The sequence below is a fragment of the Myotis brandtii genome, unplaced genomic scaffold, assembly GCF_000412655.1.
Source record: "Myotis brandtii unplaced genomic scaffold, ASM41265v1 scaffold1549, whole genome shotgun sequence".
In the NCBI taxonomy this organism is placed as follows: Eukaryota; Metazoa; Chordata; class Mammalia; order Chiroptera; family Vespertilionidae; genus Myotis; species Myotis brandtii.
This window is the reverse complement of record NW_005355616.1, coordinates 19,178-32,056: the sequence shown is the minus strand read 5'-3', so window position 1 is coordinate 32,056 and position 12,879 is coordinate 19,178. Positions and strand designations below refer to the sequence as shown.

The 12,879-nt window shown below is 44.2% G+C and overlaps 2 protein-coding genes across 2 annotated transcripts in view; both read right to left on the bottom strand.

The window, feature by feature from the left end:
• Positions 1–5,932: 5,932 nt before the first annotated feature.
• LOC106725304 (zinc finger protein 239-like) lies at positions 5,933–8,910 on the bottom strand (the record flags this gene model as incomplete). The annotated part of the gene is made up of 2 exons (XM_014535976.1): positions 5,933–7,960; positions 8,213–8,910. Coding segments are annotated over 2 exons (975 nt in total), but the record flags the coding sequence as incomplete, so codon positions are not given.
• A 2-nt stretch (positions 8,911–8,912) lies between these two features.
• The window catches only part of LOC102241411 (zinc finger protein 211), a gene marked incomplete at its 3' end in the record, with an annotated part of 17,330 nt that continues 13,363 nt past the window's right edge, over positions 8,913–12,879 (bottom strand). Inside the window, 1 exon segment of the mRNA XM_014535975.1 lies at positions 8,913–9,727. Coding sequence (XP_014391461.1) covers positions 8,913–9,727 — 815 coding nt within the window.

The following is a 12,879-nucleotide window of genomic DNA, read 5'->3' as shown; positions in this document are numbered from 1 at the left end:
TTGTAGGTAACACTGGGAGGATTTGACCTCCAGGCCAATTGGCTGTGAGAATCAGCTGTGTCTACGGTGGGAGAACTTCTGTGCTGAAGACACCCTTATGGGGCAAGACTTGCTTCAGTGGGGCTTTGGTCCTCACTGAGTCTGCCCCCTAGTGTGTTCTTTATGGATCCGAGGAGCTGCAATCTGGATGGTCCCACTCTGACCACAGGGCACACTGGCTCCTGGATCTCTAAGGTGGTGCTAATCTAGCCTTTGTCTGAGCCTACCCAGCAGAAGCCAGCTGTGTCCCAATGCAAGTTGCCCTGGGGCCTTGTGCCAGCTGCTGTTTGTTAGGTAATTATCAGATTGCAAAGGTCCCGGACTTTCATATGCAGAAGCCTCCATGCATGGCTTGGGCGGGGCCCCAGGTTATCAACAGGGCAGAGCGAGCAGTTATGGCTGTTCTCAGTCCTGCCCTTAGAGGCCCTGCTTCTCAGTGTCCCGGCAATCACTGCAAGCACCCCGGAGAGAAAGCTGCCCTCGAGTTCCGACCGATGCCAGACAGTCCAGTTTCTACTGTATGCTGGGTCCCCAGAGACTCGCCCGGAACTGGAGCTCAGAGCTTGAAACTCCCTCCCGATTGAAAAAGACAACCGTGTCCTCAGCCGCCAGCCCTCTCCGCATGCGCCTCTGTACCTCTGTATTTTACTCTCGCACAGCACCTCCTCTGAGTCTCGCTGTGCTTTTCTCTTTCCTTCTAGTTGTAGAATTTCACTCAGCCAGCCTTCCTGTGGTTCTGGATGATGTCTGTTCCGTCTTTTAGTTGTATTTTGGAAGTGGTTATGCGAGGCAGCAATCTCCGGTGTTTACCTATGCTGTCATCTTGGTTTTACTGCTTCATTTAATTATCTTGTCTAAGCTTGGTATATAGTACCTGCCTTGCAGAAGTTCAGTAGTCTTGGTGACGCCTGAGTGGGCAGCCCGGGGTAACTGGGCAACTAACGTCGGACCTAGAGCCTCTGGGACCAAGTCTAACATTTGTTAGAGTCCACCAAGCATTTGGTCCTCTGGTAGCTTGCTTATGTTCTGCCAATTCCTCCTCTTGTAAAGGCCCCACTGGTTTTTGGGCGGCTTCCTTGGCAGCTTGGTACTGAGTGACCCTGGTGTTTGACATCCATCTCCCTGGAGCACCTGGAAGGAGGGCTTCCACAGCATGGGGTGTTGTCAGGGCTAGTTCCTGGCCCAAAGTCAGCTTATCTGCCTTCTTTACCAGCAATGCTGTGGTGGCCACTGCCCAGAGGCACGCTGGCCACCCTGCAGCCATGGGGTCTAGTCTCTTAGACAGACAGGCCACAGGTCTCTTCCAGGGACCTAGAGTCTGGGTGAGAACCCCTTTGGCAATGCCCCTTACCTAACTCACGTAGAGGTGGAAGGCCTTCCTGACGTCTGGCTAGGCTAGGTCAGGTGCTGAGACGAGAGCCTTCTTTAGCTCCTCAAAGGTCCATTGTTCCACTTCGGTCCAGTTGAACGGTTGCGCCTCCCCAGAACTTCAGCACAGAGGTTCGGCAATCTCTGCAAACCCCAGTATCCACAGGCTGCAGTATCCAACTGCCTCCAAGAATTCCTGAACCTGCTTCCTGGTTGTAGGCATGGTGATCCTTAAGATTGCCTCTATTCAACTGAGGGAGAGGATCCGTCTGCCTTTGCCAATGTCGTACATCAGGTATGTGACATCAGAGGAGAACAACTGTGCCTTCTTGGCTGACACCTGGTAGCCTAATGCTTGTAAGGTGCCTAACAGGCCAGCAGTGGCTTGTGGGCAATTTTTCTCAGTATCTGCTGCCAGTAGAAGATTTACGTACTGGAGTAGGGTTCATTCTGGATGCTCCTGTCTAAAGGCAAGTAGGTTCGAGCTCAAGGTTTCATCAAAAAGGGTGGGAGAGTTTTTGAAACCTTGAGGCAGTCTAGTCCAGGTTAATTGTCCTGAGAATCCACCCTCTGGGTCATTCCACTCGAATGCAAAGATAGCAATTCCTTTATTTGCTTCTAAACTCAGGGGGTATGGCCTTACCCGAGCTGGAGTAGCTTTGGCTTGCAATTAGACTACTACAGGAGCTTGATGACTTGCTAACCCCGGGGGGTTGTTTTCTGCCCAAACCATGGGAAAGAGACGTTGTAATTTCCCCAAGTAAGCAGAGTCACCTTGGCCCTTTCCTGCAAGAGATATTCATCTGAGAGAGGACAGGTTAGAAGAATGCGGGCAGGAGAGGATGGGTCCGGGCTTGGGTTCCTCGGATCCACGGTGAAGTGTGCTCCGTCCCCCTCGAAAGATATGGTGGCTTGTAGTTTCTGTAAGAGATCACATCCAAGTAAGGGGTACGTGCATTCTGGCATGACCAGAAACAAATGTGTTACCGTGTTCTTTCCAAGGTCCACAGTCCTCGTTGATGTCCAAGGAAAACGGCAGTTTGTCCGGTGGCTCCCTGGACCGATGTCTTCTTAGATGTTACGGGTCCCGTTGGCTCTGTCAAGACTGAATAGGCTGCTCCAGAAAACTAAAAAATTATTCTGGGCTCTAAGGGATTCAAGGAAAAGGAGTCCTGGCCCTATTAGTCACCTTCCCTGAGTGTAAATCCTTCAGAGCCTGGGTTTTCCCTCCAGCTATCCGCTTTCCTTTGTGAACCTACCAGGATATTCTCTCTTCCAGTGCCCCTACTTCCTACTATAGGCATACTAATGCCTTCCTACTTTGCTGCCAGCCTTTTCTTTCCTTTTTCCATTCCCCTTCTCCTTTTGTCCTGGTGCCCATTTCTCTTAATGCAGCTACCACTGCCTTAGTGATTCTCTTGTCCTGCTTCTCCTCCGTGGTGTCTCTATTGTTAAAGACTTTCTGGGCTACCTCTACCAGCTAAGACAGATTCATTCCTTCAAATCCTTCTAATTTTTGGAGTTTTTCTTAGCTACTGCCTTTTAAGCACCCCCAAACGCCCAAACCCCCAACAGCACACGGTGAAAAGTGTCCAAGGAGGCCTTGGGTCTCATTGGAGTGCAGGGGAGCACAAGGAGGCGCAGGGAAATATGTTAACACTATACTGCAGGCTAATAATGCAATGATTGTGTCTCAAAAGAAAACCTGAGATAACTTTATTAAAAATACTTTATTGCTAAGCACTAGTAACAAGCAACTGAGCTAGCTAGAAAAATGGTTGTACTAGACTGCTGAATGCACTGTTTCCAAAATTATGGACTTTGTAGAAAAGCGGGCCTGGGAGAGCAATATCTGAGAAGCACAATTAATTACTTCTAAATATATGTGTTCTGCATGTAATACGCAATCTATATATATAAAAATGTAAGCGACCGACCACCCATTCGACCAGTAGGTATGTCGCAAAATGACCACTAGGAGGCAGACGCTCAAAGCACAGGCATGAAAAAAATGGAAGAGACTCATGAATGTCAGAGAGAAATGGGGAGAGGGGAGAGCAGAAAGAGATTAACCAAAAATCTTATATGAATAGAAGAGGCCCAGTGCACAGATTCGTGGACTGGTAGGGTCCCATGGCCTGGCCTGTGGGGATGGGGCCAAAATCCGCAGTCCAACATCCCCAAGGGGTCCCGGATTGCGAGAGGGCGCAGGACAGGCCTAGTGACCCCACCAGTGCACAAATCCGTGCATCAGGCCTCTTGTTAATATATAAAATATACAAGGTAATCAAAAGAATCTTTAACCAAAAAATAAAGTTAATAAACAGGATAAGGATGTATACACAATTCTTGAAAAAATATATATTCATGACCAATAGGAATATTGAAAATGCTTTCATCAAGCACCACTCTCCAGCCTTCTCCAAGGGAGTTCGGACACCGAAAACCTCACTGCCTCAGACAAAAATCTGGGAAGAGGTAATCCCGCCACAAGGATTACTGGTCCCTTCTCCTTCTCTGACCCTTCATTGCCTCAGCCTGATGGCATTCCATGCGTGGCCTTCTGGGTAATGTAGTTTCTACGCTCATAGGCCAGTATCCTGTATTTCTCAGTTGACTCAAGAACTAGACTTAGGGGCAAATAGTCCAGGAACACGCCAAGTATAGTAAGGGTCCTGTAGCGTCTTCAGTGCAGGTGATGTCTGGGGCAACTTTGTTTCTCATCCAACCCAAAGATCCATGGTACAGACATACTTGAATGGGAAGGAGGACTTCAGTTCAGAACATGACCTGGGCTGCAGGAAAACATGGTTAGAGCCATTGTCTCATGTAGCCAGTAGGGACTTAGAGGGCAGAATCACATGGGCTGTTGGTCCTATCCATAAATATGTGGTGAGCACCTGTGCAATGAGAATCATGTAGAACTACAGCATCATTTCCCAATGTTAGGTCCCAGAATTCATGTCCAATTGTATCCACTCCTGCAGGGTGAATGTCACTGCCACATAGGAACATCACTTGAAGTTCAAACTGAGGCATGAAATTCATCACAGTGGATGTGATCACCGCAGGATACTCAAAATGTAGGGGAAGGTGCAGAGACCCAGCCCTAATTACCAAGGTCTCCTGAAGGTCAAACTCTGTGCGGAATCAAATGGCAGGCACACAAACAGCAGCTCACTCTGAAAGCAGGTTCCCCTGGAGGAACCACTGCAGCTAAGAAATGATGGCATTACCCTGAACACAGGGAGGCCAAGGGAATTGCTCTGAGATGTAAAGGGAATGGGAGGAAACAAATAACTGCAACCATGGAAACAGGAGCTACAGTTGAGCCACCCTGGTTCTCAGACTGTACCTGATCCAGTGAGGGCTGCACATCAGCGGTACAGATTGTGTCTGATGCTGGAGAAAATGATGGGTTAAAATCCAGCTCTTGAATCTGACACTTGGCTGTGCTGTAAACATGGGGAGCTGACTTCATTTCTCTGACACTGAACTTTTCAGCAATTTGATAGGAGTTTCCACTTACCCAGGTTGTTGTGAGAATTAAAAGAGAAAATGCTGAAAAATCTAACCCTGCAATCCTGGCAACAAGTACTCAGCTTGGTACTTTTATTGATCTTGGAAGGCCAAAGTAAGTGCCATCAATCATCTGCATGTGACATTCAGCCAACTCAGATTCACGGAGTTCTAGTGAGTCTGCTGGACATTCCCAGGTGGGCCCACCACAATGAGACCTGAGTGCCCACAGCACCTGCCTCCCTGCAGCAGAGTCAGTGGCTTCTTACAGGTCCCATTTCTTAGTAAAATGCACCCAAAGACAAATGTCCTTGTGAGCATCGGAGTGAGAAGTGCCTGGCCGGGGAAGGTCTCTGCTGAGAGATGCTGGAGATTGAAAGACAGAGAGAAAAAAATCAATGCTAACAGAGAATCATTGATCAGCTGCCTCCTGCATACCCCACACTGCGGTTCAAGACAGGGCTTAGGTATCCTCCTTGACTGTGAATGGAACCATGATGTCCTGGTTCATATGTTTAAAATAGAGGCCTGGTGCATGAAATTCATACACTCAGGGGGGATCCCTCAGTCAGTCCTGTGCCCTCCTGCAGTCCAGGAGCCTGTGGGAGATGTCCGACTGACAAAGGTAAATAACATTTATATCCATATAAAGAATTATACAGAAATGTTTGTATCACCTTTAATAGAAATAACCAAATATTTATTACAATGAACCTAATAGTGATATATTGAAAGATAAGAATATCTACCAGAGCCCTGGCCAATTTGGCTCTGGATGGAGCAAAGGCCTACAACCCAAAGGGTCCCAGGTTAAATTCCAGCTAAGGCACATACCTTGGTTGAAGACTCCTTCCCAGTTGGTGCCTTGGTAACCGCTGATGCAGGAGGTAACCAATCAATGTGTTTCCTTAATATCAATATCTGTCTTACCCTCTCTCTCTTACACTCTCCAAAAAAAAAAAAAAAAAAAAAAAAAAAAAAAAAAAAAAAAAAAAAAAAAAGATGAGTTACTAATGTATCTTTAATAAATGTCCAAGAATTTATGAAATATAAATTAAAGCGGAAAAATATTTAGAAAAAGCAAAGTTCTCTCTTAAAATGGAATGTAAAATCATGGTTATCAAAAAAGCCGTGAAGAACAAGGACAGATTAAATGAGGTCATGAAGCAACTTCACAGTCATAGATATGCTAAGTATTATGAGTATAATGATGGTTTCATTTTGTTGCACATGTCAAGATTTATGAAACACTACACTTAACACATGTAATTTACTCATTACAGCTGTTAAAAATAGTTCAAGACAAAAGAAATGAAAAAAAAAAAGATAAAAGAAATGTTACTTACTTTCGAACAACAGCTTTTTTAACTCTATATTCAATCCACATTCTCATGCGCTGTGGGTGAGTCTCATCTCAGAGACAGAAAATGTAACAAACAATGAAGAACTTTCACCCAAACCCACTGGAATGCTGACTGGGTCACAAAATCCATATCTCCGCCCTAAAGACACCCTTTGTTTTCTTCTTAGTTTTGCTGCCAGAGCACCAATGGCTCTAATGGGAACATCTGAGAAGATATATGAAGCCACAAAACTTCTTCATTATAATGAGTGACAATGACTGCTGCACAGAAGATAAACAAACCGAGATGTCCCTCAGGTCTGTGTACACATGACTCCTGTAGTCTTTTCCTCAAAAAAAATGTCTGGGTACAAGTTTAGATGAAGACCATTCCATCTAATGGGCTGCAGTCTGTTCCAACAGGAATTAGGTCAGTGTTTCTGCAGTGAAGGGGTCCCCTCACTGTGATGGTCCTCCAACCAGTACCTATCACCCATGGAATTGAAGGCATTAAAGCGCATGGCCCTCTGCAACACCTGGGGAAAAGAATCCCTTCAAATGTCTTACCATTCCTTGAAAACAGGAAAAAAATTAACGCTGCTCCCAGATATACTTCAGGTTGTCATAGCTACCCCCTCTTAGGAGTGATCTCTGTGTCTCAATGCATCCATTTTCACATGAGGATGAGAGAGTCCACAGTATTTCCTGGGAAAATATGGGCTGCAATGTAAATTTGGCAAAAACTGCTGAGCTAATTTCTACACCATAGTCATCCCCCAAGGGCAAAAATGTTTCAGAGCCCATATAAGTTTTTCACCGAATCATGCTTGGAGAGCCCAGATCTCCATATAAACTAACGAACACAGTAAATGGAACACCCAACATTAAAGAAGTCTTACGGAAAAGCCTTCATTATTTTGCAAGTAACAGCCGTGAGACTGGTAGTTCTTCCACCTGGCAAGACAGCTCTTTATGTTAAAAAGTCCAACATACATACATATGGTTCCAACATGCAAACAAGCAAACAGAACAGATAAAATAGTTGCGGGTAGGATACACAATGTATGTGATTCAATATATGAGATAAATTTCAGACTAATGAGACTTCACATATTTTCTTATACAACTGTTAAGTCCTAACTAAGAAACTACATTTTCAACACATCTGAGAAATTTTTCACATTCGGACTCTTTTCTGAAAAGCAAATTTACAAATTAGGCTGAGAGATATCGCACATTAATTACACTCATTACGACAATCTCCTGTGTGAACTCTCTGATGACAATGAAGGTGAGAGTTAGTTGTAAAAGACTGTCTGCATTCACTGCATTTATAAGCATTTTCTCCTGTATGAACTCTCTGATGACGGTGAAGGTTGGTGCTACTGGTATAAAATTTCCCACAGTCACTGGATTTATAAGGCTTTTGTCTGGTATGACTTCTCTGATGACGGGAATGGACATCGCTTTTCTCCAGTGTGAACTCTCTGATGATTTTGGAGAGCTCTGTTTTCACTGAAAGTTTTCCCACATTCACTACATTTATAAGGCTTTTCTCCTGTATGAACTCTCTGATGACGACAAAGTTTACTGTTACATGTAAAAGATTTCCCACAGTCACTGCATTTATAAGGCTTTTCTCCTCTATGAACACTCCGATGATTGTGGAGAGCTTTGTTTTCAGTAAAAGTTTTCCCACAGTCACTGAATTTATAAGGCTTCTGTCCTGCATGATTTCTCTCATGACGGCGATGGACAGAACTCCTGGTAAAAGATTTCCCACATTCACTGCATTTAAAAGGCTTTTCTCCAGTGTGAACTCTCTGATGATTTTGGAGAGCTTTGTTTTCACGGAAACTTTTCCCACATTCACTACATTTATAAGGCTTTTCTACTGTATGAACTCTCTGATGATGACAAAGATGACTGTTACTGGTAAAAGATTTCCCACATTCACTGCATTTATAAGGCTTTTCTCCAGTGTGAACTCTCTGATGACAACAAAGTTGACTGTTACTTGTAAAAGATTTCCCACATTCACTGCATTTATAAGGCCTTTCTCCTGTGTGAACTCTCTGATGAGTGTGAAGGTAAGACTTAGTGGTAAAAGATTTCCCACATTCATTGCATTTATAAGGCTTTTCTCCTGTGTGAACCCTCTGATGAATGTGAAGGTAAGACTTAGTGGTTAAAGATTTCCCACATTCACTGCATTTAAAAAGCTTTTCTCCAGTGTGAACTCTCTGATGAATTTGGAGAGTTCCGCTTTGGATGAAAGTCATCCCACATTCACTGCATTTATGAGGCTTTTCTCCTCTATGAATTCTCCGATGATGAGAAAGTGCACTTCTCCTGGTAAAAGATTTCCCACATTCACTGCAGTGAAAAGGCCTTTCTCCAGTGTGCACTCTTTGATGACAACAAAGTTTAATGAAAGAGTTGTAAGCTTTCCCACATTCACCACATATATAAGGCTTTTCTTCAGTGTGAATGCTCTGATGAGAAAGAAGGTTACCGATCTGGCTAAAAGATTTCCCACATTCATTGCATTTATATGGCTTTTCTCCTGTGTGAACCCTCTGATGACTGTGAAGGTGAGACAAAATGATAAAAGATTTCCCACATTCACTGCAGTGATGAGGCCTTCACTGCGCTCATAGGGCCTTTCTTCAGTGTGCAAAGCTTCATATTCACCTAGGCTGTTACTATTGCTAAAAGCTTTCCCATATTCACTGTACTCATAATGCCTTTCTTCAGTGTGCAAAGCTTCATATTCACCTAGGCTGTTACTATTGCTAAAAGCTTTCCCATATTCACTGCACTGATAAGGCCTTTCTCCAGTGTGACCTTGCTGTAGAAGATAAAAGCTAGAAAATTTGGTAAAATATTTCCCACAGTCAGAGCACACAAAACATCCACTTCCAACATTGACATCCTTTTCCTGAATAAACGTGTGGGTACAAGTAATGTCTTTCTTAGATTCTTTTCTGGCGTAATAATTTTTTGTCCTTTGAAATGTAATCCCACGTGTCGAAATAGCATTTGGATGGTCCCTGGTCTGAGTAGCCTTTAGGTGGAGCTGTCCTGATTCGGTAAGAACACCCTGCCCAACCTCCCCGCATGTGAACCAATTTTGGGACCCATTGAAATTGCAGCTGTTTGCAAGGGAGATCCTGTCCACACCTCTAATGAAAGTCTTCTCTCTCACATGCCATTGGTGAATATTTACACTGAAGTAAAACCATTTTGCACATGCCCCACACCTCAACATTATCTGTCCATGTTGTGTTCCCTGCAGCTCCGTCACGTGGAAAATGTTTCCCAAGACTAGTCCACAACTCTCACAGGGGTGGCTCTTCTGGGAAGACAAAGGTAACTGGGGATTCCTTGCCTGTGAAACTCTCACAAAAAAGTTCTGTTCAGTCACTGCCTCCTCATTCTCTGCTCCACAGCAGCAACCTGAACAAAAGGAAACACTGGTAAAGTACATGTTCACCCTATGAAATCAGAATATCTGCACCACAAATGTTTCTCTGTCATGACTAGGCCTGATTCCATAGAAAGATTTTAAGGACCAGTGAGGTACACTCTGAGGAAACTGTTGTTATGCATATCGTGGCCCCAAAACTCATTTATGATTAAAAGCAAACCAAGTGAGGGACAGAAGCACAGGAAGGGACACAAAGAAGAGAGGAAGGCTCTACTTATTTTTCCTGCAAAAATGGCTTCAATTAGAACCTTACATTTTGGCCATGTGAGTCTATGTAGAATCATTTAAGATGGCTCAAAGCCATAAAAATGTATTGTATTTGACCACATGATGTTCAACATCAATATAATAACATGTGTGCACTCCGAGGTACTGCAGGCATGGACCAATGCTAGAGGGCAGAAAAGAGAGACCTGTGAAAGAGGCACAGGTGCAAAGTCAAGAGAGGTGAAGGTTATCCATGGGCTGGAAATCCCAGTAGAAATGATCACTATGAAAACTGAGTGCTGATAGAAACAAGATGGCGGAATAGGTAAACACCAGAAATTGCTGCCACGCACAACCACTTCAAAAATACAACTAAATGACAAAACAGACATCATCCAGAACCACAGGAAGGTTGGGTGAGTGGAAATTCTACAACTAGAAGGAAAGAGAAAAGCATACTGAGACTCAGAGGAGGTGCGGAAGTAGAGTGCAGAGGTATGGAGGTGCACGCGGAAAAGGCTGGCAAATGAGCATGTGGCACACTTGGAAAGGGCTGGCAACTGAGGACGTGGCCGAAGTGGAAAGGGCTGGCAAATGAGGTCACAGTTGTCTTTTTCAATCGGGAGGGAGTCTCAAGCTCCCTACTGCTCTGAACTCCAACTCCGGGCGAGTCTCTGGGGACCCAGACTCATTCAGGGAGAAACTGGACTGTCTGGCATCGGTCAGATTTCGAGGGTGGCTTTCTCTCAGCGGTACTTGCAGAGATTACCGGGACACTGAGTCATGGGCCTCTTAGGGTAGGACTGAGGAGCAGCCATAGTTGTTTGCTCTGCCCCGTTGATCCCCTTATACCCCGCCCCACCCAACCTGGGCACAGAGGCTTTTGCATATCAAAGGCCTGGCCCTTTGCAATCTGAAAATTACCTAACAAACTGCAGCTGAGTCAGAGAAACCCAAAATTCCAAAAGAAGGCCCAAGGCCCCTCAGCACCTTGCATTGCTTCACAGCTGGGCCTCTTCTGGGCACGTCCAAACCCCAAACAAAGAAGAGGAATCTGCAGATCTCTCTATAGCTCCAGCTGAATAGCCTCAGGCAGAGGCTAAATTAGCACCTCCTTAGGGATCCAAGAGCCAGTGTACGCAGTGGTCAAAGTGGGACAATCCAGATTACAACCCATAAGATCCATAAGGGACACACTCAGGGGGCAGACTCAGTGAGCACCAAAGCCCCACTGAAGCAAGTCTTGCCCCAGAAGGGTGACTCCAGCACAGAAGTTCTCCCACTGCAGACACAGCTGATTCTCACAGCCAATTGGCCTGGAGGTCAATTCCTCCCAGTGATACCAACTACAACCAAGGCTGCTTAACTACAACAAGACTGTGCACAAAGCCCACAAAGGGGTGCACCAAGAGCAATTGGGGAGGCTGAGCCACTGGGCCCTATAGTACACCTAACACAGAAAGCCACTCTATCAACACAAGGAAGCATAAATAATGCGGAGCCAAGAAAAAGGTAACATATGAAAGAAATAGAGGAAAGCAAACTACTGGATATAGAGTTCAAAACCACACTTTTAAAGGTTTTTCAAGAATTTTCTAGAAACCGCCGATAAATTTAGTGAGACCCTCAAGAAATCTAGTGAGAGCGCTGATAGATTTAGTGAGACCCTCAAGAAATCTAGTGAGACCCTCGAGGTTATGAAAAAGGACGAACTAGAAATTAAGTGTACACTGACAAAAATAAAGGGTATTATGAAGACTTCCAACAGCAGACTAGAGGATCGCAAGAATAAAGTCAAAGATTTGAAATACAAAGAAGCAAAAAGGACCCAACCGGAAATACAAAAAGAAAAAAGAATGCAAAATATGAAGATAGTGTAAGAAGCCTCTGAGACAACTTCAAATGTACCAACATCTGAATTATGGGGGTGCCAGAAGAAGAGAGAGAGCAAGATATTGCAAACCTATTTGAAGAAATAATGACAGAAAATTTTCCCTATCTGGTGAAAGACATAGACTTACAAGTCCAGCAAGCGAAGAGAACCCCAAACAAAAGGTATTCAAAGAGGACCACAACAAGACACATCATCATTAAAATGCCAAGAGCAAAAGACAAAGAGAGAATCTTAAAAGCAGCAAGAGAAAAACAATCAGTTACCTACAAAGGAGTACCCATACGACTGACTGTCAGCTGATTCCTCAAAACAGAAACTATGCAGGCCAGAAGGGAGTGGCAAGAAATATTCAAAGTGATGAATACCAAGAACCTACAACCTAGATTACTTTACGCAGCAAAGCTATCATTAGGAATTGAAGGTCAGATAAAGAGCTTCACAGATAAGAAAAAGCTAAAGGAGTTCATCACCATCAAACCAGTATTATATGAAATGCTGAAAGGTATCCTTTAAGCAGAGGAAGAAGTAGAAGAAGGTAAAGATACAAATCATGAACAACAAATACACATCTATGAACAAGTGAATCTAAAAATGAAGAGAATAAATAATCTGATGAACAGAATAAACTGGTGAATATATTAGATTCAGGGCCATAGAAAGGGACTGGACTGACTATTCTTGGGGAGGAAAGGGGTGTGGGGGGTGTGGGAAGAGACTGGACAAAAACTGTACACCTATGGATGAAACCAGTGGGTGGCAGGGGTAAGGGCAGAGGGTGGGGTGTGAACAGGGTGGAGGGGAGTTATGGGGGGAAAAAAGAGGAACAAATTTAACAATCTGAACAATAAAGATTTAATTAAAAAATTAATAAAACTTGCGAAAAACTTAAAAAACATAAATATATAAATAAAATTCCCCTGTGCTGGACCTATTTAACCTTCCCTCTGTACTCCAAGCCTGTGGCAACTACTAAGCTTTTTACTCTCTGTATAGTTTTCCCTTTTCCACAATGTAATGTAG